Genomic DNA, 24,801 nt, shown 5'->3' on the forward strand with positions numbered 1-24,801 from the left:
ATTCAAATTTCACCAGGTTAGCTGTGAAACATACTACTGGTGGAATGTCCATTCTATCCAGTACTCTCTCAGCCCAGGGTGGAAGAGGAAAAATGCACACTCATTGGAAAATCTGAAAATGATGGGGAAATAGTAGGTATGCACACCTCCCACACCAGTGTCCCTGGAAACACCATCAGCCCCACCCTCCTTAGATATGCATAATCTGGTTTTAAAGCTATCCAAGGCCATAACTATCATATCATTTGCAGAAAAAGAAAAATCTCTCTTCAAACCCCATTTAATTTTACAGTATTTAAACCTCCATTAAGCAGTGGCAGTGAGGCACCAGGTCCTTTTGGCTCCATATTTACAGAACTCCCTCCCCATAGAGACTACCTCTTGGTTTTTAGGCAGGACCTGAAATTCTGAAGCATGTTCCTCTTTGTGTGTATATGTATGCATGTCTGGTTTTATTTACTGTATTTTTTGCTCTAAAAGACTCACTTTTTCCCTCCTAAAAAGTAAGGGGAAATGTGTGTGCATCTTATGGAGTGAATACAGGCTGCGCAGCTATCCCAGAAGCCAGAACAGCAAGAGGGATTGCTGCTTTTGCTGCGCAGCGATCCCTCTTGCTGTTCTGGCTTCTGAGATTCAGAATATTTTTTTTCTTGTTTTCCTCCTCCAAAAACTAGGTGCGTCTTGTGGTCTGGTGCGTCTTATAGAGCGAAAAATACGGTATTTCAAAGGATCCAAGAATGGTGTGGAATGCACAGATTGCTGCCCACAGGCAAGTAGAGAAATAATTAAACAAAAATTCATTCTGAAAGCTATTTGACTATAACAATGGATGTTAAAAATCTACTAAATCTCCACTGCCAGATAATGAAATAGGCAATAAAAATCATTTATAAGTCACAGTGGGGAAATTATTGCTCCTAATTTAATTTTAATGTGAACAGTTTTAATAAACAGGGCATTCAATTTATGCAAGCTTATTTTTGTCATTACGTTGTGGTTCAGGGTGAAGCCAGGTGTTGATAGCTGTGCACCCAATTTCACAATGTCCTGCTCACATTTTTTTTTATACTTGGAAGCTGACATTAGCCTATATGACTGTAAAAATGTTTTTATTAAAAAGTTTTAAAAGTGGTAGAATTTTTCTTCAGCTTTTTTTGCAGATGGGATAGTAAGAGATGGGAGCAGTGTTGACAATACCAGTCTCCAAGTTCCTCTCCAGTGCTTCAGAGTCCACACTACTCTTTGGTTTACAGAAGAGCTACACATCATGAAGCAGACTGGGAGATGACTGGAGTACAGGGGACAGAAAATGCACTCCAAAGCCAACCAAATGCTTGTTATGTTATATACGTAATTCTGCCTACCAAGCAGCAGTGAAGGCAAAACAAAAAAACCACAACTCTTTTACCACCCCTACTTCATCCTCAAAGAGCTGTGCAGCAGAGTTGCTTTAGGTTATACCAGAAGTAGGTGAACAATTTGCAGGGTACTTTGAGGATAACATAACTCAGCTCTGTAGTGTCTTAGATGCCACTATTGCTGCAAATCCAGTTAAGGTGTCCATTGCAGTGCCTTCCCACACTGTGTAGGATCGATTTCTATGGATGTGGTCTGATTATGTGGGCAAGAATCTTGCAGTGATGGGATCTGCTTTTCCTTTTCTTGACTCCTGCCCTCCTGTCTGCTGAAAACTGAGTGAGGGGGAAGGAGAGTGGACTGCGTGGGTCTAGGGTGGGGGGGGGGCAGCTTTACTCAATGGAGTGGGATCTGCTGCCCTTAAAACAGGTGGTATTGAAACTACTTCTAAAGAAACCCAACCTGGTCTTTTTGCTCACTGTCCTGAATTTCTCCATGTACAGGTACAGTATCTACTATCCGGCAGCTTAGGAAATAACTGAGTGGATGGGAAGAGGGGGCACACACTCACCTACAGAAACATTATACACATACAGGCTCCATCTGCACTGTACATTTAAACAGCAGCATAGCTCAGCCTCGCTGCCGCCTTGCCCCCAGCTGTAGGGTGGCTGAGGGAGAGGTGGCAGGCAGATGCAAGCCCCAGGCTGCTGTTTCAGGTAGCGCAGAGCTTGCAGGCACCCGAGCCACTATGTGGAGAGACGTGTGGCTCGGGCGCACTGCAGGCCCTGCAGTAAGTGCCACCCCCTGCAGTGTGGCACCCAGTGCCCCCTCCCCAGCTACACCTCTGTATTTAAAGCAGTAATTTGGACATAATGGTCAGGGGTCCCTTTACCTTTTTAAAACAGTCATGGCTTCCCCCTAAGAATCCTAGGAAGTGTCGCTTCTATGGGGTGCAGGAAGCTGTCAGGAGACCCCCATCCCTCGCCACAGAGCTACAGGTTTCAAAGTGGCTTACCAATCAATCCCTCTTCCATAGGAACTATGAGAACTATAGCTCTGTGAAGGGGATTTGCTGTCACCTCTACTCTGGGCACCAACTGCAGTTCCCAGGATCCTTGGGTGGGTGGGCAAGCCATGACAATTGAAAGGGGGAATGCCACTGATTTCAATGCACCGTGCTGAGGAGGCCACAAAGCCTCTGCTCAGCAACCTCTTGCTGAGAGGAGCAGCCTATTTCACCTAAGTCAGGCTCCTCGTTAGAAGCGGACCCGGTTGCAAAATGGCCGAAAACCAGCAACCTTCCTTGGCTGCCGGTTTGCGCGTGGAGCCGCTGTGTTCCTTAGACCCGCTGCAGCCCTCGCGTGATCGGGGCGGTCAGCCAGACTCCTCTGCGAGCCGTTTTTATTGGTGTGCGGGCGGGGGGTGGGGGTGGCGAGAGGAAAGCTGCTCCCACGAAGCTCCTCAGAACTGGCTCCCAGGGAAGCGCTTCGACTGGGTGAGGAGCTGGCGGCGGCGGCACAACCCCGCGGCCGAGTCCTCCGAGGCGCTCCTGGCCAGCAGAGGGCGCTGGCTGCGTCCAACCGAGCGTGGCTCCGCCTCCGCTGCTCCTTCGCCACCGAGCTGAGAGGAAGCGGGGAAAAGGACGGGCACGGGCCGAGCACCGAGGAGCAGCGGCAGGGCCGGGGCTGTGGGCGCCCGGCGGAGGCAGGTAGCGTGGCGTGTGCGAGCTGGTGCAGGAGAGCCGCTTTTTTGGTGGGGGGGGAAGAGGTTTTTGCTATGGGCTAAGAGAGGCCGGGTCGGGTCCGAAGCTTCACCAGCTCCCCGTGCAAATCCCCCATGGACTGGGAAGCCTTAAGTCTCACCTAGTTCAGTGTCGCTGTCCGAGGCTTCTTTTTATTTGTACCGCACCAAAGGGGCGGGTTGCAAGAACCCCACACGTGCGTTTCCTTGGGAGTGAAGGCTCCGTTGAGCGAAGGCTGCAGTCCTATGCACACTTTTCTGGAAGGAAAACCCCCGCTGAAAAACGCGGCACCGTTAATATTTATTTCCGAGTAATTATGAGGAGTAGAATAGGGCTGGAGGTGTCTGCAGTTGTAAGGTCACTTACCTACTGAACTTACGGGGCTTGATATTAAATGGTGATCACCAGTTGTCCACCGGGATAACTTACGTGGAAAGTTTAACTCATAGGATTGAACTGTAAAAGCAATATACTGTATGATATTCTATGAATGTTATAGGGGGAAATTCTTAAAAAATAAAATATCAAAAATCCCTCCGAGGTTTAACTCCAGTTCCCTTTCCTATCGGAACTTGTTCCAACAATCTGGTGATAAGGCATGGACTAGGGGTAGATCCCCCCCCCCCTTATTTAATGATGTGTTGATGCACAAATGGTTTTGGTTGTACAGATCTAAGAAACAGTAACTATTGTAGAAGTATTTGTGAAGGAAGAGTATGGCACTGTTCTCTTTTGTGTGTTTGTGGTTCACACCTGTTCCAGAGAAAATGAAGTTGTATGGTTCATCGCTTCCACACAACTGGACACCAAGGGCTTATGAGGTGGAGGAGAAAAAAAGTGTGTATGGTGGTGGAGAAAAATACAGATTTTTGGTGGAGGAGGGAACACCCTCTGCCAACTTTCTAAGTTTTGATTATTAATTTATAGTATTCTTGGGCTGCCTTTAAAGGTAAAACTCCTCTCAAGGCAGCTTGTAGTAAAATGCAATGAAATACACCTGTACAGATAAGACCATCAGAAATAACAATACAACAGTACCAAGTCCCACCCCCCTACTACCTGAGAGTGATTTTTAAAATAAAATATGAGGGGTTGATACTCACATATTGATAAAGGTGCCATGGGTGCCAGCATGAAATGTCTTTGATGGGCAGCAAAAGAAGAGGTAAGGATCTGGTGAGTGCTGTCATGAAAAAGGCCCTGTTCCTGATTATAAACACAATGATGTGGAGAACTGTAAACCAACTTTGGAAACAGCAGTTGAGAACAAGTGAGTCTTTAGGGCTTTGCAGAACACCTGACATGACAGTGTCTGTTGGAGTGCAGGTGGCAATGGGTTTCAGAGAGATGAGGGTCAATGCAGAAAAGGCCCTTTGCCCTTTAAGTGCTTGGTATCTTGCAGGTTATAGGGGAGTGGATATTTCCCCATTGTTTGGCAAAGGTGACCACTGCCTCCAATAAGAAAAGCTAATGCATGGCCTTTTTTGGTTGTGACACAGCTCAAATGGGAGAACAGTAAGGACTAACTTCTTTTGCTGCAATATTTAGGACTGGACAAGTTTTAAGACAGCAGTATTATGTTGGTTTTGCAGATCATGGTATTACTGAATTCGTATAGCTCTTTGTGACACTATGCAGGGAGTTAACAACAACATCTGCCATTTTGGCTTATATGGTGGGACTCTGGACAGTTATGAAATCTGTCTTCAGGTACATGTTCATACAAGTGCAAGATGCATTACCAGTAAAATACAGGCTAAGTAGAGCACTTTTAAGCCCTAGTTCAGACAATTAAGGGAAAATGGGCTTTAAAAATGCTTAACTTAATCAATTATGAACTATGGTGAATAAATATTATGTTAATGATTAGAACCTGGTTCTCTTGAAAATTTTTTTTTATAAAAAAACCCCCATCTGAAGCTCTTTCTACAGTACAGTGGTACCTCAGGTTACAGACACTTCAGGTTACAGACTCCGCTAACCCAGAAATAGTACCTCAGGTTAAGTACTTTGCTTCAGTATGAGAACAGAAATTGTGCTCCGGTGGCGTGGCAGCAGCAGGAGGCCCCATTAGCTAAAGTGGTGCTTCTGGTTAAGAACAGTTTCAAGTTAAGAACGGACCTCCAGAACGAATTAAGTTCTTAACCTGAGGTATCACTGTACTTCTGTCATTGTTTAATGCATGGGGAGGTGGATTACTAATTCTTATTGAAGAATACTCAGCTTTTAGGAATCTTGTAAAACTCATTAGTTACTGAGCCAAACTGACTGTTAAATCTTTTGTTCCAGGGTATGCTATGACGGGTTGCAGATTGCCGCTTGGTGCTTTTAGAAATCTAAATGTTTGGCTTGGTCTCATGGAGAACTCCCCTTATAAACTCTGCACACCCTGGAAAAGGCTTCTTTATTCTGCAAGCCAGCAGCAAGTAACGGCAATTGCCCCCAAACATTTATGTGTTTCTCCTTTAAAACACCAAGTATTTTTAACACCATTGCCCAAAAGTGCACTGAGGATTTCTGTACGTCTCAAAAGCAACAAAAGTTATCGGAAGAACGCAAAACAAACTGTGCCAGAGGAGACTGAGGAGGAAGATGAAAACGAAGAGATAAGTGATTCAGAAGATGAGTTTGAGGACGATCCTAATATAGTGAAAGATTACAAAGATCTCGAAAAAGTAGTACAGTCTTTTCGATATGATGTAATAATGAAAGCTGGTCTAGACATTGCAAGAAAGTAAGTATAATAATTTGCAAATAAAATAGATCAAAAGAGGTAGCCAATGGTTTTCTTTTATGCTCACTACTACTAAAGCTAGTTGTAGATTATCATCTGCCTTTTTCATCAGGAATAAAGACAGTGGAAATTTTTCACTTCTACCATTAAGAAATGTTTTCAGAAATTCCTACCGGAGTAGACTGCCCAGTTAAAAAAATAAACGGGACCCTTTGAATTAGCAAATTCAATTTTAATAACAAAAGAAATCTCATTTTAAAACTTACTGAAGAGTCTGTACTTCAAAAATTTATAACTTACAGTCCAGTGACCTTGCCTTCAAACCTCAAGCTTCGCTGGCACTATGATGTACCCAATATTAAACTTTGGTTTAATATATGAAAGCTTTACTTAGACTTAAGAATTACAGCATTGATTCTACCTCGCTAAGGCCCTGTTCTTGCCTTTTGCACAGACATTGTGCTTCTAAATCTGCCATGTTAGAAAGGATATGTGCAGAAGTAGCTGAAGGTGTTTTACTGGCTATGTGTATTCTTGGTGGCTTTTTTTTATGGGACACTAGCAGTGGTTAATGTATATGTAAGAAAAATTAAGGATTCTTTTCGTTTCAAAGCAAAGTGGAAGATGCGTTCTATAATGGCGAACTCAGGCTGAATGGAGAGAAACTATGGAAGAAGAGCAGAGCGGTAAGGTTTTCCAGAAAATAGTTTGTCTTAAACTGAAAAGAGGTTATATGTCAAAAACTCAAATTATCTTTAACTGGCAAATGCTTATCCACATTATCTCATTCTACACATACAATATTTATATTACTAGAATAATAGATCCTCATAAAGGGCACACTTGTTTGTCGGATCAGCGCCTAGGATAAAGGTTGCCACCTGCTGCACCTTCACTGAGTTACTAGGAAGAGTTTAAAACATCAAAAATAGGAACGTCCGGCCTACCCTAGTTAAGTGAGTGGATGATTTCAGTAGTATGGATTGCACCCTGTCTTGCCTCGTTTATAGTATAACAGTCAAAGATGAAGAGCCATTGTGAAAACTCTGCCCTCCATTTTATTGGATAAGATTCAGGCTGGTGCAGTAGATGGGCCCAAATGGGTCCCATTTCCAGTGGATCCATTGCTGATCCTACTTCATTTCCCAAAGCCCTCTTCTGGGGCCTTATGCCAGTAACTATTGGCAGTAATAATAATAATAATAATAATTTATTATTTATACCCCGCCCATCTGGCTTGGCCTCCCCAGCCACTCTGGGCGGCTTCCATAGAAACCAAAAATACACTAAAATATCACACATTAAAAACATCCCTGAACAGGGCTGCCTTAAGATGTCTTCTGAATGTCAGGTAGTTGTTTATCGCTTTGACATCTGCTGGAAGGGCGTTCCACAGGGCGCATTGCAGTAGTCCAAGCTTCCTAACCCCTCACAATTTGGGTGGGTGCCTCAGGCCTCAAATGCCTGAAAGGCTGCCTCGTCTACAGACCCTTTTCAGTGTTGACATCAGTAGAGAGGGCCTGCCTGGTAATTCCACCGCCCTCAGAAGGTAAGGATTGTTGGCCTGGGAAAGAGCATTCTTTGGGCATCCCCTAAGTTGTGGAAATCCCCAGAGAGTTCACTATACAGTTTTCATCATATGCTGAAGACGCACCTCTTTCCCCTGGATTTTGACACTTGAGATGTATATTTTGAAGACAACCCCCCCCCCCATTATTATGATTGTAACTTGTTTTGGATTGGGGTTCCTTTTTGCTCTATTTTAAATGGTTGCAAACCACCCGGGAACCTTAGGGTGAACAGCAGATAACAAATCAATTTAATAATAATAATGGTGGCAGAGGCTATTGAAGCTGAGAGACTACCTCTGCCTGTTCCTCACTTCCTCTTGCAGCACAGATTCGGGGCACTCTAATACTTCAATGATGCCATCAGCTTTTGTGGAACTACAACAGCTTGTGCCACCATAGATTAAGGACGTAAAAGGCCTGCTGCATCAGGCCAAAGGCACATCTAGTGAGGTATCCTGTTGTCAGTGCCCACCAGATGCCGATAGGAAGCCCATACCATAAGCAGGACCTGGGTTCTTCCCACTTCATTTCCCAGCAACTGATACATTCTCTGCCTATCCCCCCACCCCTGGCAGTCTTCTTTGAGGTGCCACAAGACTCTTAGGCCATGGTCGCTTGGAAATCTCCATATTGTCCTCGTTGCAGAAGCTCACAAGACAGTAGAGAGATGAAGCTGCAGCACTTCCATCATAGCCGATGCTCTGCAGCTCTGTTGGCTGCTTTTCTCTAAGGTCCCGGATGAAAAGTGCAGGGATCAAAATGCCAAGCAAGTTACTCCAACTTATTTCTGGAGGCAAAATAAAACATGCTGTGTTTCTTTCTCTCCCCCGCCCCACCTCAAATCTTCAGGTAAAAGTCGGTGATACACTGGACCTGATAGTTGGAGAGGACAAAGAAACAGAAACTGCTGTAGTTATGAGAGTTGTCTTAAAGAAGGCATCCGACAAGGTCAACGATGAAAAATACAGAGTGGTGTTAAGGCGCTGGAGGAACTTAAAGGTGCCCAAGCAAGATGTATTTAAGTGAACTAGGATTCGCATGTGGCAGAGGTTTCCTTGTGAACAACTGTTGGTTATACAATATATGAATTTTGGTTAAACAAAATTCCTGCATTCTTTTTTTAAAGAAAATAATATTTAAATGGGTATGCGATGGCATGATGCCACCTTCCTTACTGTGAACATCACTTTGCCTGTGACTTTTTAGTTTACTGCTTTTGTTCCATACTGAGGGAGAAAGCAATGTTTCTATGAAAAGATAGAACAAAGGAATAAAAGGGAGGGCTAATTTTAAATATTCTCTGCTTTTGTTTAAATGACATGACCCGGAAGCCCAAAACTAAACAACTTGAGTGGGAAGAAAGCCTGGCTTTTCTTTACTCATTGTGTGGTGTGATAACAGTAGCCAGTCAGTTCAGGAACCTGGTTTTTCTTTTTCTTTTTTAAATAACCCCAACCTGGTAGATTAACAATACAGCTTTCCATTTCCATGTGTAATCACTGAGCTGTGGTGCTGATGGTTTATGGTTGCTTTCCTTTTACATATTGTCTGGTGGTATCTTTTGTGAAATGTATTTTAGTATGCTGGCTGCTAGGTTTACTAGAGCAGAGTTCCCTTACTCATAGGGGACATGGGCAAGATCAGGTAGGCCTAGTGCTTCCATGGAATGATTTGTCTCAGGAACTCCAGTGTATATAGGGATTGGCTTAGCAGTGCACTGTGTTATACAGCCATAGTCATGTACACTGCACATGAAAAAGCCCCATGCTTGTTCCAGTGAGAGCATGGACATCTTAAACATGTAGATTGCTCCATCACTTCAACCCAAGTGGTGGTTCTGGATGCAGAGCCCTCTACATATAGAGTGATCTCCTCTGCAGACGTATACAGAAATCTACATGCACACTGGAATACAGATGAGTCCCTGGATCAGACAGCATAGGTCTACAAATTTTAACGGGCATTAGCTTTGTATCACAAAGTACAGAGCTTCTGTTTGCAGGTAACTTATTGTGTCCCATGCATTAATTTGGACATGCAGCTTAGTAAAACACCTGTAGAATTCAGTTTGTTTCCATAGCTACTGTAGATTATGGGCTCATCCACACTTGCCTTTTGCCCATGCTTTCTAGGCACAGATTCGCACTTTAAAGCAGTTTCCGAGCAATTATAATTTTTTTTTTTTTTGGCCGCAGCATTTTCCCCACGAAACTGCTCTTTAATGCTGAATTGGAATGAATAGTAATTTGGGTTAGCTACGGATTGCTGTTTGCTCTGTTTTAGAAGTAAAGAGTGTGTCTTTGCGTGGAAAGCGCTTGGGAAAAGAAAAAGTGCTCAGAAGCAGTGCTTTAAAGTGTGGATCTGTGCCTAGAAACGTGGCACAAAAGTAATTCTTGATGAGCCCTTAGCAACCAGATGAAGAGGCGCTAGAGGATAAAGAGAAAATCATGTGAAAATATAATGGTCGCCTTATCTCCAACACTCATATGATATAGGAAATCAAAGCACATGATGCCACTTTAAAGGTAAGTATTGTATGTCACCCTAAAAATGCTTCCCCCCCACACTGTTATTTTTGTTAATACAGAATTGTGGCTGCCTTCAAATGTCATTTGTTGCCATGTGAATAAGAAATCCTAGTGTTAAAACTAGCTTAATAAAGTCCTTCAGAATATATGAAACAGTGTAAATGCATTCTTTGTGTCCTTTAAAGATTTTTAAGGACTAGTAAGGTCTTGGTTTTCAAAATGATTATGATGAACATAGTGAAATAATTATAGGACTGTATCCCATTAGTTGTATCAAAAGAAATTAGACCTGTTCTATGTGTTACTCAAAATATTTTCTAAACATGGACAAGGGCACAAATCTATAGGTTTTGAGAGGGCATTCCAAGGCCCCAGGAAAAAGAGGGAGGTCTGCCAAAAGTGGGTATGATGGGGGCTAATTTGGATCCACTATGGCCAGAATATAGAGAGAAGTATAACAGCCGAGGGGACCAATCTGGGACCAACAGGAGGAAAAACCTAAAAAAACAACCAACCAATTTAGACAAAATAGGGGAAGAAAAACAGCACCTGTACAACTTTGGTGCTGCTAGGTTTGGCTGTCTTCCTACCCCAATAACCCTGTAGGATTTCAGAGATACACTGTTTTTTTTAAAAAAAGTATAGTGTATATACTTTTAAGTTAAGAAATAACTACATTTTTCTAACAACACACTATTTTCACCGTTCTTTTGTAAGCCTTCCCTAACATAGAACCTTCCATGTTTTGGTCGACAACTCCTATCACCCTTAATCATGCTGGCTGGGACTTGCAGAAATTGTAGTCCAAAACACTGGAAGAGCACCAAATTATGGAAGGCTGCTTTATGTTGTCCAAAGAAGTTGGCATTATTGGGTAGCACAACTAAAGAACACCCAAACCCTGCATTTTGCTAAATATGTAATATTATACAGAGAAATATAGACATATCAGTTTGCCTTGGGTAAAAGGTTGACTCTAATTAGGACACAGGTCCTAATTAGGACACAGGTCCTAATTCATGGATTCTAGTTGTGTTATTTTGGGATGTTGCTAACTCCTAAGAAAAAAATGACTATTGTCTACTACTAAACTGTCTCAACAGGGCCTAGCCCATTCTTGGGGTTCAAAAGAAATAAAGAAAAAGGGTTTGTAATTGTGGGAGAAATATAGTCTTAAAAGCTGCTTTAATGTATCAAATTTAATTTGGTTGCTACAATATAAATTTTTATTTGGATATATAACGATCGAAATAATCTCACAAGAGTATCAAATGAATGTGCTAAACCAGAAATAACTGGTATTAAATGATCATTGTCACTGCATCAGACAAGCATCTGAGTCCAGAGCTCATTGCATAACCAATGTGCACATGGAGCTATTATTTATGCAGTCTGCCCTATTCAAGGAGACAGCAGATCCATAGACAGGGATTAGCTGAACTAAATGCTGGAAAGCTCCATGAGCATTTTAGAAATCCAGTGGGTTTCATCCAGAGGAAGTCAGCCATGGTTTAGTCCCATTTATTTAAGCAAATGGGACTAAAGTGCAGTTAACTTCATCTGGATCCAAGCTGCCCAGTGCCTGTAAATATAAAAACCCTGATGATTTTATTTATCCCTGTTACAACTGCCAAAGAAAAAGGAAAACAAAGCCTTAGTGTGATGTAGCCCTCCAGGAAAAGGGAAAAAGGCTGACATTTCACTGGTGTTTGGGCATAATGAATGGAAGCATACAATCCATTAGTATTTACCTAAACTCCAGTAAATTCAAAAACAAAGAGGTTTCAAGTTAATTATTAGTTACAATGATTAAGGAAAAGTTCACAGTCTCCATGATATTGAAATCCTCTGGGTGACACTGTACTTGAAGTTATAAATATAAAATCAACATACAATGAAGAGGGCCCTTGCTATATAGAAGTCCAAATAATCAAATATATAGATACATATAATATTTAATATTTTGAACTTTTCAAAGGCTGCAATCATTTTGCTAACAAAAATAATATGGGCTTAAATGTTTTTGTACATTCCTCAATTCAAGTATTTTTAAAATATAAGTAGTGAGAATAACAGGTAATAGCACCATATTCTACTGATACAGGGCAAGAGTCTAGTTCACAACCTATGCTTATACCAGTAGCTTTTATACCAAGAAGTCACACTGAGGACAATGGAATAACTTAGATGACTAACAACTGAAGTATTGGTACTACGATCTTAACACATGTTAAATAATGCCATGATCATAATCTTAACTTTTACAACCATTCAGCAACAAAATGGGAAACCTTTAAAGAAAATTGTAACTTTTCTGTTCATTGATTTTGTAGTACTTCACTCTCCCAATATTCAAACTAATACAAGGAGTAGCTGTAATTAGTACAGAAACTGTCTTGATTCTCTACTCTTTTTCAAAGAGTATGGCACTTCGAAAACTACAGCTTTGAAAAATTAAAAAATTAGTTAGTTTCCAAATGACTGATTAAAGGTACCTACAGAAACTGTTTTAAAGAGCACGAGACTACTCACTGCTAAAAAACCAATTAAAAAATTTAAAACTATATAATTTATTTTCACTGATGATTATATTTAAATGAGATGCTACTGGAACATCTGTAATAATTTATGATTATTTGCTGTGTACCAATTCAGGTAGGTAGCAAGGGCACTATCAGAAACCTAGCCTACATACAGGCATCCTGAAATGGAGTTACATCTTTTCCCACAATATGCATTCATTTCAATAGGTTCTTCTAAGTGACATTCCCACTGGATTGTCCTACACCCCTTTCCCCCATCCTCACTGTATTGCCCTTTCCCGTATGTGTTAGAGCAACATTTTTCTTATCAGTTGCCCTAATGCTGAGTGAATATTCTGAGTATTAGTCTAAAGCAGGCTGACTGATGTCTCAGTCTGCTTCTAAATAACTTAGTGGTCAACATCTTTGGAAACTAAAAAGATCCCATCACTTTTTTGCTTTCTTGGCTTTTTTCAGTATATCACACTTTTTTCTATTGGGACGTCTGCATCTTTCATCAATGCTTGGTATACATTCATAATGCCACACTTCATCCATTTTCTCAACAGGATAAACAGCTTCAACATAATGACGGATTAGTCTCAGTCTGACAGGATCGAGCTGCTTTTTGTTACAAGCCCCTGAATGGTTGTATTGCAGTCTGAGGTTATCTGAAGTAAACAGCTCTGGAAAAAGTCTTACAAGAAGTCTGGCAGCAAAGTTACCAACTGAAAGGCTCTGCTGTACTATTTCTCTTACTTCCTTGTCAGACAGCAGATACAGAGAAGGCACAGGAAAGTCTGGAGGAGGAACAACAAGTTCCTCAAGTGGTATCTTGCAAAAATCTTTGTTGCTTCTTTCCGGAGGCAATGGCGGTCCTTCAAATTCTTCTTTAAATCTTTCCGGGTTTATTGCATAGGTCAAAAATTCTCTCCTTTCAGGTCCTGGCACATGGACCTTTCGCTGCAGTTGGTATGTGCGTCTTTGCTCTGTATCTCTTCGACGACATCTTTCATCAAGTTTTCCAACAAATTCCAATGTCCATACTCGATCATTCTTCGCTCTCGGATATAGCATTTGCACATAATGTCGAATTAATTTAATCCTAACAGGATCAAGTTGTTTCTTACCCAGTGATCCACTACAATTATATTGCTTCCTTAAGTTTTCATGGGTAAACAGTTCAGGGAATAAATGAACTAGCAACCGAGAAGCAAAATTGCCGATCGACAAACTGCTCTCATATATGTTCTTAAGTTGCTCCTTGCTTAACAGGTAGTCTGGAATAGGGACATCAAAATCAGGGGAAGGGATATCAAGCTTATCAAAGTCTATAGGCACAAGCCAAATCTTTTTTGACCTTCTGCCTGGCCTTTCATATTCAAAATTATCTTCCACTTTTATAATAGACACATCATCAGGCAAACTAGAAGAATCATAGCAATCCTCTCTCATCTGTTCACTCTCACTGTCATCCATATACATGCTTTCAAGTTCATCATTTATTCGCTGAACACAATGCTGCAACCAGGCCTTTCTCTCCTGCATAGCAGGAAAATAAATCTCTGTGTACCTGCGAATTACCTGAAGTCGCTGCGGGTCAAGCTCTTGTTTTCCACATTCTCCATAACAGCTATACCTCTCAGCCAACTTTCTGTGATCAAAGAGTTCTGGAAACAATCTATGTAATAAAAAGACACAAAACTCTCCAGGAGAGGAAGCTTCATCTAAAAATTCATTTATATCCTGAGCATCAAATACCCATTCAGAGGCAATGGAACTACTCCTGTCCATGGGCAGAGCTTCATCCTCCTCCTTATCATCAATAACTTGATCAGACTCATAAAAACTGGAGGACTGTAAGTCTGGCTGACTATTTTCCATGTCTCTCTGTGCCCAAAAGCTACTGAAAAAGTCATTGACCTGAGGCAAACACTCTGCCTGCCAAACCGCAGGATTCTTCACAGAAGGATAACAGACTTCTACATAATTTCGGATGAGCTGTAGATGAAGGGACTCAAGTTTCTTTTTGTTAAGATAGCCACAGGTACTGCAGGTCCTGCTTAACTCATCCTCACTGAAGAGCTCTGGAAAAAGCTGTACCAGTAGTCGGCAAGCCAAATCTCCACCTGATGTACTCTGATCCATGATCTGTTTGAGTTCTGAGGCAGTCAGCTGGTACTCAGGTGGTGGCCTGAATTCTGCTACAGCATCTGTAGGGCTGACATGCTTTTTAATTCGACTGACTTCTAGTGATAACAAGTCTACTTTGCTGTGAAGCTGAGTCATGTTGGAATTTAAGGTATTAAGTGTGTAAAACATTTTTTGTATCAAAGAATATATATTTGCGTCAGACTCAGAAGCAACAGGTGTGATAGCACTCATATCTCTTTTACGTTGCTCATTCAATGTCCGAAGATTGGAAGGACTGCTAGGATTAACCTTTTCAAACAACTCATAGGAAGTGAACTGCTCTGTTCCTGGCAGACTTTTCTTCTCTGTAATTTTGTGTGAGATCCCATACAGAGGTTTCTTATATGATGGCATGATTGTGTTATTTAAGGCTTCTTCTTCACCGAGCCACGTTATGCTAGGATTCTTGCTCTTGTTTAGCTGTTCCACATCTTCCTGAGTAGGTGATCCATCTCTGTGCATCAAGTTTGAAAGAAGGCCCTTTCAACGAACAAATGTAACATTAGTATTCAAATTAGTTACTTATTTATCCTTAATGAATAAATTATAAAACATGATGTTCTTAATTTTAAACACTAAATTAATTTAACACAATGCTGCCATAGGGTTGGATCCAGACTATGTTAGTTGCTTCCACCTACCCTATGGGTTGGAAAGGGGATGGAGGAGTTGGAGGGTATGGGAAAATTTCCCTGTGTATTTATTAGGATCTAAACTTTCATGTCTAGGAGCTGCCTAAAATACTCAAATAATAGCCTTTCCTTAACATCAGAGTTCTGAGAATATTGCAGCTCATATATGCAAAAGGATCCCCTACATCAAACTCACTGGCCTGGATTCCAAGTTTGTTCCTGTCAACAGGAGGGAGAGTCATCTTTCGCTGATTCCTCATTCCCTCTGTAGACTCTTATGCTCCGTGTCTGGACCGGTGGAAGACTGCAGGGGGAGTGTGAAATCAGGGGAACTGACTACGCCTTCTGCCAAAGAGATCCTCCGCTACATTTAAAACCTTCAATCTGTGAAAGGCATAGTTAAGATCCAAGCAACAGTACTGTATTCAACTAACAACACCCAGACTGAAAACCTTGCGATGCCCAGATTGAGAACTTTCATAGCCTACTCACTTTCCACTAGGCACATCTGAAGGAAGAAAACTGTTGTAAGAGAATGTGTGTGCTAAATGATGTACAATATTTTCTGATAATGCAAATGGTAAAAGGTAGAGGGACCCCTGACCATTAGGTCCATTCGCGGACGACTCTGGGGTTGCGGCCCTCATCTTGCTTTGTTGGCCGAGGGAGCCGGCGTACAGCTTCCAGGTCATGTGACCAGCATGACTAAGCCGCTTCTGGCTAACCAGAGCAGTGCACAGAAACGCCGTTTACCTTCCCTCCGGAGTGGTACCTATTTATCTACTTGCACTTTGGCGTGCTTTCAAACTGCTAGGTTGGCAGGAGCAGGGACCAAGCAACGAGAGCTCATCCCATCGCGGGGATTCAAATCGCTGACCTTCTGACTGGCAAGTCCTAGGCTCTGTGGTTTAACCCACAGTGCCACCCGCGTCTTCCATTTCCATGCAAATGGAAGCAATGCCAAAAGAGCTGTAGCCTATAAAGTGTTGACATTTGGAAGAGATCACAAAACATTTCAGGCACTATTTTATACCAGCAGTTCACATTATTTGGGTGTCTTCATTAATTCACTATAAGATGGATATTTTGCAAACATACTTTGCTTTGCAGCAGCAACAACAACATAAATTTCAATACTAGAATTAAAAAATGAAAGAATTTAGACTTTAAAAATCAGAAATATTTTTTCACAGCTTGCTGTATAAATACTAATTAGTAAAAGGTAAAATATACATATTCAAATACTATCAAGGCAAATAGGCAAGAATTGACTACTCCATCTTAAAAACATGAAAAACCTCAGCTTTGAGTTATGATCTCACTTTGTAAGCCACCTTGTGAGGGCTTGGCCCTAAAAAGCAAAACAGAAATAACTTAAACCCTAAGCATGCCATCTACGGAATGGAATTGTTTTTTTAGTTTCTGGTGTAAGGGGGGCCAATCCCCCCTCCCGTAGGCTCCCCGCCACACTGTTCTAGAAGGCTTTCCAACTCTCCAGAGCAATTCTTGGGGAACAGAAGAGGCTACAAGCAGGGGGAATCAGTGAAAGTACAAAATATCACATAGGAAACAGCTCAGAAATAGCTTTTTGGGTTCTGGTTTAACCTTGCTGGACTGAAGTGCAAATGTTTATGTAGACTATTTTAGATGAAATCCAGACAAGAAACCATATTCATCAGTAGCAAGTAAAACTATGAAATTGGTTGAAACATCTTAAGTAACTAGTTTAGTAAGTCATGAGTTTTTACATGCAATGTCAAATTCACCATTTCCTCAGCTGAATTCACACATCTATTGAATTTTGCTCTTTAAAAAACAGCCACCACCTTGTTCCTCAGAAAATCTATTGATCTCTAGGATGCATGTTTTCTCTTTGTTTGTTTTTGGCTAAATAGTGTCTTCTTTGCTTTGTTGCAGCCTACAATTTCCATAAAATAAAACACCCAAATGAGTATTTAATATTTCGGAACAAAGATTAACTGGTTTGACTAAATTCATTGAACTGCTTGTCAATCTGAAATAGTTAACTACAAGTCTAAGCAAGATGCTGTTAATATCCATATGTAAAGGAATCACCTCTTGTGTAAGGCCTCTTTTTTTCAGACTTGGTAGAATTTCTTGGTGGCTTCCTGAGCTATCACAACCAAACAAGGTCCGTTTCCGTTTATTGGTTTCTTGCAGAGAAGTCACTAAACCATCCAGCGTGTTTTTTTCAGGTCTTGATATTACGGAGCAGTCTAGGACTTCATCTTCTTTGTCTGTTTCTACTTTCATAATATTTTTGATAATAACTGATGAAAGAGAAAAATAGTACCAATTGGTCACTGACTGGATCTGAATTATATATAGGTAGCTATTCTGGATTCAACAATCTAAAGCTCAGCAATGGGACACCTCTGGTCCATGGGTCTAATTAGTCCCAATGGGGTCCTAATTTGACACATGAGGCCATTTCCCCCAAACCACATTGATCTGTCCCACACTTGACTCATTTATGACATCAGAGGTGGGGCAGGTAAAGACACGGCTGCAAAGGAACGTTTGGAAGCCTCTAAGATGCTCTCCTGATTATTGCTTGCTATATGAGGCTGGGATTGTTTTCAGGGACTGCCTGCATTAAGGAGTTCCTCATTGGTAACTCCATAATGCAGCTGGTCTTTGCCCAAAACAAGGGTTGCTGTAAGCGCTAAATCAGGCACCCCCAACCTTTCGCCCTCCAGATGTTTTGCACTACAATTCCCATCATCCCTGACCACTGGTCCTGTTAGCTAGGGATCATGGGAGTTGTAGGCCAAAACATCTGGAGGGCTGTAGGTTGGGGATGCCTGCACTAAATGGAACTTATAGCAAGCTCCACAGGGAAAGCCTTCCTTAACCTACAGGGTTTGAAATGGGGAAATTGCTTCATCTAACACCATGATGACATAAAGTGATTTCCGGCCACCAACTTGTCAGTGTGACCATGAGGGTTGGTGTGGCAGATCCAGTTCCTCACCTCTACTATAGCCTAAACAGTCACCCCAACTTCTCTTGTTATTAAACACAGTAACCCTAGTTTCACTGCATTTGGAATGTAAGAGCTTCAACAGAATTACAGTGTAAAGAACAAGCCAGAGAAGTGGACAAAACAGACAGAAGGAAATTAGTGGAAAGCAATGTGTGATAAGATTTTTTCATTTGTTACAGTCTTTGTTATAAAAATGTAATTTTGGTATGGACTGTATTCAAAAGTATTTTGATCTAATGAGAAAGTAGATTAAAAGGAATAACATTACCTTCAGCATTTTCTTCATCATCAAACAGTTCATCTGAATTCATATTCCGTACTCTACAATAATAGAGATAAAGAAATAAGTAAAAAGCCTATACAGCTTAGGAGAGACATGTTATGTGTACTGTAAAGCCATCTGCCCAAATCCAGCTTTTCTGGTTTATATTCAGAATGCACTCAAATAGTTTGCATACAAAAGCTGCCCCCATTTATATTGGTGTGAGGAACATTGCTGACTATTTATTTATAAAATTTATATGGCTCCCTTCATCCTAGGGTCCTAAGGCAGTTTGCAACAATAAATAAATAAAGCAATAAATAATAAAAATGTAAATGTACCATATAGTAAATAGAAGATCTATCAATTTTGGCAAGCTAGTCTTTAAAAAAGCAGAATGGGGAGAGAGGTTTAAATGTGATGTTGCATGCAGAGGTAGCTTCAGCTCTTGCTTCTTGATGAACAAGAGACACCATTGCCAGCTATGGAATAAGGATTAGCACTGGGATTTTTTTTAAGAATGCAGGGAACCATTATGGAACTTCATCAAAGTCTGAATGAAGACAGAGGTTATAATGGAGTAAGGGATCATAGATCAGCAAAAGAGATGTAGAACATGTTTCCTTAACACAAAATCATGACGACATAGATATTTGTAATATACATGGTACTGAACCCAGCAGAACCTCTCCATTTGAAGAAGGGGCTGGGATTCATGAGAGCTTCCATAAGCTAAAGTTGGGAGTGTAGAGAGGTGATTTACAACAATTCTCCCTTCTTCAGTAAATTCCCAAAACTACCTCACATGTGTGGTATCCCAAACTTGAGAGATTTTGTTGGGGTAGAGGCATGTAGACCAGAGATCTGAAAGTACCCTTTCTGTGAGCACAACCCAACTCAGGCAATTCTGGATACAACCCATAGTATTTGCTCTGCGCTACTAATGATTTCTTCTAGAAACCAAAACATCAGTTGACTCAGACATAAGTATCAACCTCGCCATGCCAAACCAGTTTTTTCTCTGAGCACCTAAGCCTGAAATCATTTTCCATTAAAAAAGTTGATTTCAGCATTTCACAGAATAATCTTATGCATTTGGAAGTAAGTCTCACTGTGTTCAAGAAGTCTTATGCTCAAGCCAGGTAGGTGTGTATAGGATTGAAACCCTAAAAATGATTGGTACAAAAAATGCTCATCTTAAGTTTTTAAGCTTCCAGGACCAATAAATACTAACACACTGAAAATTACTTTACAGTTAAGTATGAAATGAAGCTTTAATTATAATGGCAATAACTTGACAAAGTTAGTATTTAAAGTAATTATTATTAATAATTATTCTTTATTAAGGCAATATATGGCACACTTTTTAATTAAAAATTCAATCAGAGTCATTAGATTGTTATTGGATTCTATGTTGACTTCTAAAGTAGCTGTTCTCTTTGAAGAGGACATCAAATGGGTTAACACCAACAGCAGAAACTAACAAAACATCAAATAGCTGCTGGAGACCATTTAATGCAAGTGGTTTAAATTCCAACTCCTTTTGAGCAATGAGCTCTTCATTAGGGAAATGTCAGAAAAAGGACTAGCTCATACCTATTTCAATTATTTATGTGACTAACTCTGAAAAGAGTCACTAGCCTTCTAACCCCAACACTGTAGGCTCCTTTTAGAGCTACTCATTTAAACTGCAACAGATGCAAGTACCCTAATGAAGAGGTAATTGCAAGAAACACATTAGGATTGATGTCACTTTGATTAATACACTTGTCTCCTGAATTGTTTCTTTCTCAAAAGATAGATCTTGAAATAAAAAATGTCTGCTCAACAGCCAACTGGCAATATCAGATTTCCCCTGTGACATCATAAACCCCTAACTGTGAGGCCTTCTCCTATTCATAAACATGAAGAGATAGTGACAGCATCCATGTGTGTTTGAAGTATTGTGTTAACTCCACAGTAAGGACCAGCAGGACCTAACTGGCCATGTGGTACGCCTGAGGTGATGTGGTGGTGGGTGGGTAGCAGCAAGGACCGTATTCTCCAATTTTGTGTTATGCCACACCCAGCCAGCCATGTTATACCATGCTCCCATGACATTATTGGTTCCCACAGCATGGTCTCAGTGCCCAGTGGTCCAAAAACCTGATCTACACTTTTTCTGCCAACAGAAACAGAGACGTTTTTATTTTTCTACTCACAGAAGTAACCCAATGGGAATGTGTAATGTTCATGTGAGCTCATATATATGGCCAATTTCTCTCCCCCCCCCCCCCCAGTTGGCTTTTTGTGTTCCGTCAGAACAGGCAAAAGCGACAGTGAGATCCAGACTGTGACCAGTCAACCCCATCCTGGATTCTTTAGTTATATTCTGATTTAAAGTGGGAGTGCAGGCGAAATATGCAAGAAGTATGGTTTAGAACTTTGCTATATCCATGGTGCACTTGTGGCAGCTACTACCTACTTAGGTTATTACCCCACTCTTTTCTCTTACAGTATTAGTGGGTGGCATAGAGAAGCTGAACCACTCACCTAGTCTCCCTCTGGCTAAGTCGCTGCTGCATACCAGGATGGAGAGGGGCAGCAGCATAACAGCAGTGAGGTCATGCTGGTACAGATGTGTTGGCAGAACCAATCTAGTGCTCCTGCTAGCATGTTTTCACAACCTCATCACCTATGTGTTCCAGAGTGAGGCCAGGCCAGCATCATAGCCCCACTGCGATTATAAAGTCCACTACTGTCATAAAGTTAGGTGGCTTTTAGCTTGATCCTATCATGGCTGCTCAGAAGGTTGCCCCACTGAATTCAATGGATCTCACGCCCCACATTAAGTTGAAATTCCCTCCATAGGGCCGTCTTGTTTACACAGTAAAAATATATGCAGTTGTCCATTAGTGTCTGGCCACTTAGAAGGACAAATTCTACTATGGCAAACAGACCAGTCCAAAGCTATTACTGAGATTTATTGAGAAATTCAATTCCTTATTTTCTAACCTCCATATCACACTTAATAAATTGTGACTGTAGTAGCAGATTTCTCAAGGTGGGGGTGTACTTATTTCTACATAGACAACCTTTACATATGTCTTTTTTTTAACTGCAAGAACAATTCTGAGCTGGATATTTAAAGATCAATGAGATTATATAATGTATTTTCACCATTTAAATACACATTCAATCTGAGTACCATGCTAGGAAACTAGACAAAAATATGAGGTTTTGTAATCTATATTATCAGGATATATGAGACTCACAGTCAGTTTGGTGCCTCTACATCCAGTAAGAGTAATTGCACAAACCAACTTACCATTATAACCTAACTATGTGAGGTGTAGCCTTAAAATGGCCATGGATCCTTCCCTGACTTCTGGCTGCCAAAGACAATTTGTCAGCACTGTCACATTGTTGCCTTACTGTAGGATTACAATGCAGCAGTGACTGCCCAAATTATTTGTAAGAGTTTAGCTACTTTGTGGGAAAAGGTTTTTCTTTTATTATGCAGCAAAATAAGAGCCAATGTGATCTAGCAGATAGTAAAATACTGATATAGGAAAGCAATGAAGACACACCACTGGCATAAACTAATGTAGTTTTTGCAAATCACCATCTCCTAGCCTAGCTTTACATTATATATGGGAATTAGGTTGCCCTAACTTACCGGATAGTACTTTATAAATGATCACCAAATACTAAGTACATAACTCAACATTGTAAGGTGTGTGTTAATTTGAATTTACGATATGGTTGTAACAACATCAAGACTGGCACCATCAGATAGTTGCTGGTGGATTAGCCCAACAGGATTGACCAGGTACTGTATTGGCAACTACTATTGCAAGCAGCAACCACTCCAACTTTCAGTTACAGATAGGTAGCCGTGTTGGTCTACCATAGTCAAAACAAAAAAAATTCCTTCCAGTAGCACCTTAAAGACCAACTAAGTCAGTTCTTGGTATGAGCTTTCGTGTGCATGCACACGAAAGCTCATACCAAGAACTGACTTAGTTGGTCTTTAAGGTGCTACTGGAAAGATTTTTTTTGTTTTCACTCCAACTTTGTTTCCCTGCATGTTCTCTTTCTCTGAGCAGCATGGTGATGTCCAATCCACACAGCAGTGCTCCAAAGAGCCCTGTCTCTACCTGTGACCACTGCCTGGCCAGCCTATAGCTGTAAGCCACTTCCTTGCACACACTTTCTCTCTGGGCAGCATCACCCAAATACGGTCATCCTCTACCATGGCTCCACCCAGAGAGAACAAGTACGTGGCTGGCAAGCGGAGGTTGCTCCCAAGCAGGAGGAAAGGGTTGTTGCTGGGTGCCTTCCTCTCCAAACTCCAAAACGTTTTCCCCAAGAGCAGGATGAGTATCTGTTTTTTTGCAATAAGGACTTTGTATTTGGATGTTGCCTGTAGAACAGAAAGTGCCGCCTGGAGGAAGAGAACTACGAGCCCCTCCCTAACAACCCAGGGCAACAGGAGGAGGAAGGTGTTGCCATTCCTGCAGTCATGCAGAAGCCATGCCTGGAAACTGGCCAATAAGACCAGGATCGCACCAGGCGCGCGGGAACTCGCAACGCCCCCTCCCGGCTTTGAAACGCGCGAGGCAGCGCTCGCGGGGTCACGTGGGCACCCCCTTCCCCAGATTGAATGGAATAAGAAGGCGGCGGCAGGGGGGGGGTCCGGGGGAGAGGACGCTTCAATTATCACCCCCGCCTCCCTTTGCCTCGCCAGCCTTAGCACGAAGCGTAGCCCAAATTCCATTGAGGGAAGGGCCGACAGCGGCGGGCGCTGGGAGGATAGGCCTCGCGGCTGGTCGCGAAAGCGGGTTCCGTTGCCGAGCAGGGAGACAGGTTTCCAGGCAACAGGAGCCGGCGGTGCGTGTGCGCGCCTCGAGAAGCAGCTGGGGAAAGGGGAGAGCCGGCTGGCCAAGCTACCCGCTCACCGAAGCGCTTCTTGGGCCAACCCTCTTTTTGGTAGCGTGCCCCGCGGCTCGCGACGGCAGCTTCCGGAATGCCCCCCACCCCCCTGTCCCCGCGCCCTGGCCGCCGCCGCCGTTCTCGAGAGCTGGTCTATGTGGCAGCTGGAAAGAGGGGGCACAATATAACATCCAGCTCCCCCCCTCCCCCGCTGGAGATGGAGGCGCCCGCGCTGCCTGGCCGTTCTCCTGCGCGAGGAACACAGCCATAGTTCTCCCCGAGGGGGAGGGGGCCGGGGAGGCTGAGGGAGGACCGTGTTCCTCCTCCCGAGGCCGAAAGTAGAACTGTGGGGAGGGAGTTGGCCAACACACGCACACACCTACCTTGGGGAGGGGGGGGGGGTAAGCTGGTTTTCCTATCTAGAGAAAGTTGGGAAGGGGCTTACCTGGCTCCTTCTTAGGCACTGTGGGGAAAAGAGGGTGAGGGCCCCCCTTGGTCTTGGGTGGGTGTTTTATAAGAGCGGCCGTGGCTGGCTCCCGTGTCTTCCCCTCCCACTTAGCTCTTTGTGTATGTGCGTGTGTGTGTGTCCGTGTGCGAGAGAGAGAGGGGGTCCGCGCGCTGCGCTCTCGCGTGACGTGACGGGACCGTGTGTCATTTCCGCACAAGGACACTGAGCCCCGAGGAGCTGCTGCTGCTGCTGCTGCGGCCACCCGGGACAGAGAATGTGCATGCGGGTGGGGGCGGGGAGGAAGAGGAGGTGGGGGAAGGCGGACTGATTAAGTCGGGGCACCACAGCTCGCGCGCGAGGCAGAGAAGGCGGCGGCCCTCTCCGTTCCACACGCGTATTACGCATACCCCTCCCCCCCGCGCGCTTCTGAGCCCCGCCCCCTTTCCCCCGTGGCTGTGCCTGGTGGAAGGAGCCGTTAGTTGCAGTCGGGTCACTCTCGCGCTCCTTCTCTTTTGCCCTCCAGCCAGCTAGTTTACACACTAACGGCCACTCCACAAAAAGCAACGGTTAATAAAACACCCACATTGCCCTCGTGAGGTTTGCCGGGCGCTACCGAAGGTGGAATTTCCGGGCTGCGAGAGGCGGAGAAGCATCTGAATTAATTGTTCGATTTATTTGTCTTCTAATACAGGACCATTCTGGGCGACTTATATAGATAATAAATGTATATAGTATATATGGCCCTCTAGTTGGTCATGGAACGAACCAGGGGCAGCGACCCTGGAATTAACAGGCCCAGCACCTGCTGCTGCCGCTGTAAGATGTACATGTTGAACCGATGGGGAAAACCAATACTTAACTGGACAACTTGCCAAAAAAACAAAACAAAA

The 24,801-nt window shown here is 42.6% G+C and overlaps 2 protein-coding genes across 5 annotated transcripts; one reads left to right on the forward strand and one right to left on the reverse strand.

Annotated features, from left to right (window-relative positions):
- Window positions 1–2,484: 2,484 nt before the first annotated feature.
- MTRES1 (mitochondrial transcription rescue factor 1) lies at window positions 2,485–10,086 on the forward strand. The gene is made up of 4 exons (XM_083731507.1): window positions 2,485–3,067; window positions 5,390–5,834; window positions 6,448–6,520; window positions 8,255–10,086. The coding sequence occupies exons 2-4, from the start codon at window positions 5,398–5,400 to the stop codon at window positions 8,429–8,431; spliced, it is 687 nt and encodes a 228-aa protein (XP_083587633.1). The 5' UTR covers window positions 2,485–3,067; window positions 5,390–5,397; the 3' UTR covers window positions 8,432–10,086.
- A 1,786-nt stretch (window positions 10,087–11,872) lies between these two features.
- BEND3 (BEN domain containing 3) lies at window positions 11,873–24,294 on the reverse strand. Of its 4 annotated transcripts, none has more exons than XM_083731182.1 (4): window positions 23,909–24,294; window positions 18,556–18,608; window positions 17,357–17,571; window positions 11,873–15,128 (listed from the first exon to the last, which is right to left on the reverse strand). In XM_083731182.1, exons 2-4 carry the CDS (start codon window positions 18,596–18,598, stop codon window positions 12,903–12,905), a joined length of 2,484 nt encoding a protein of 827 aa, XP_083587308.1. In that variant the 5' UTR covers window positions 18,599–18,608; window positions 23,909–24,294; the 3' UTR covers window positions 11,873–12,902. The 4 variants fall into 4 exon arrangements, with proteins under 4 accessions (XP_083587308.1, XP_083587309.1, XP_083587311.1 ...); XM_083731183.1 differs by lacking the exon at window positions 23,909–24,294 and adding an exon at window positions 23,490–23,511; XM_083731185.1 differs by lacking the exon at window positions 17,357–17,571 and having other exon boundaries at window positions 23,909–23,953.
- Window positions 24,295–24,801: the final 507 nt, after the last annotated feature.

The sequence above is a fragment of the Podarcis gaigeae genome (genome assembly GCF_964106915.1).
Source record: "Podarcis gaigeae genome assembly, chromosome: 3".
Taxonomy (NCBI): Eukaryota; Metazoa; Chordata; class Lepidosauria; order Squamata; family Lacertidae; genus Podarcis; species Podarcis gaigeae.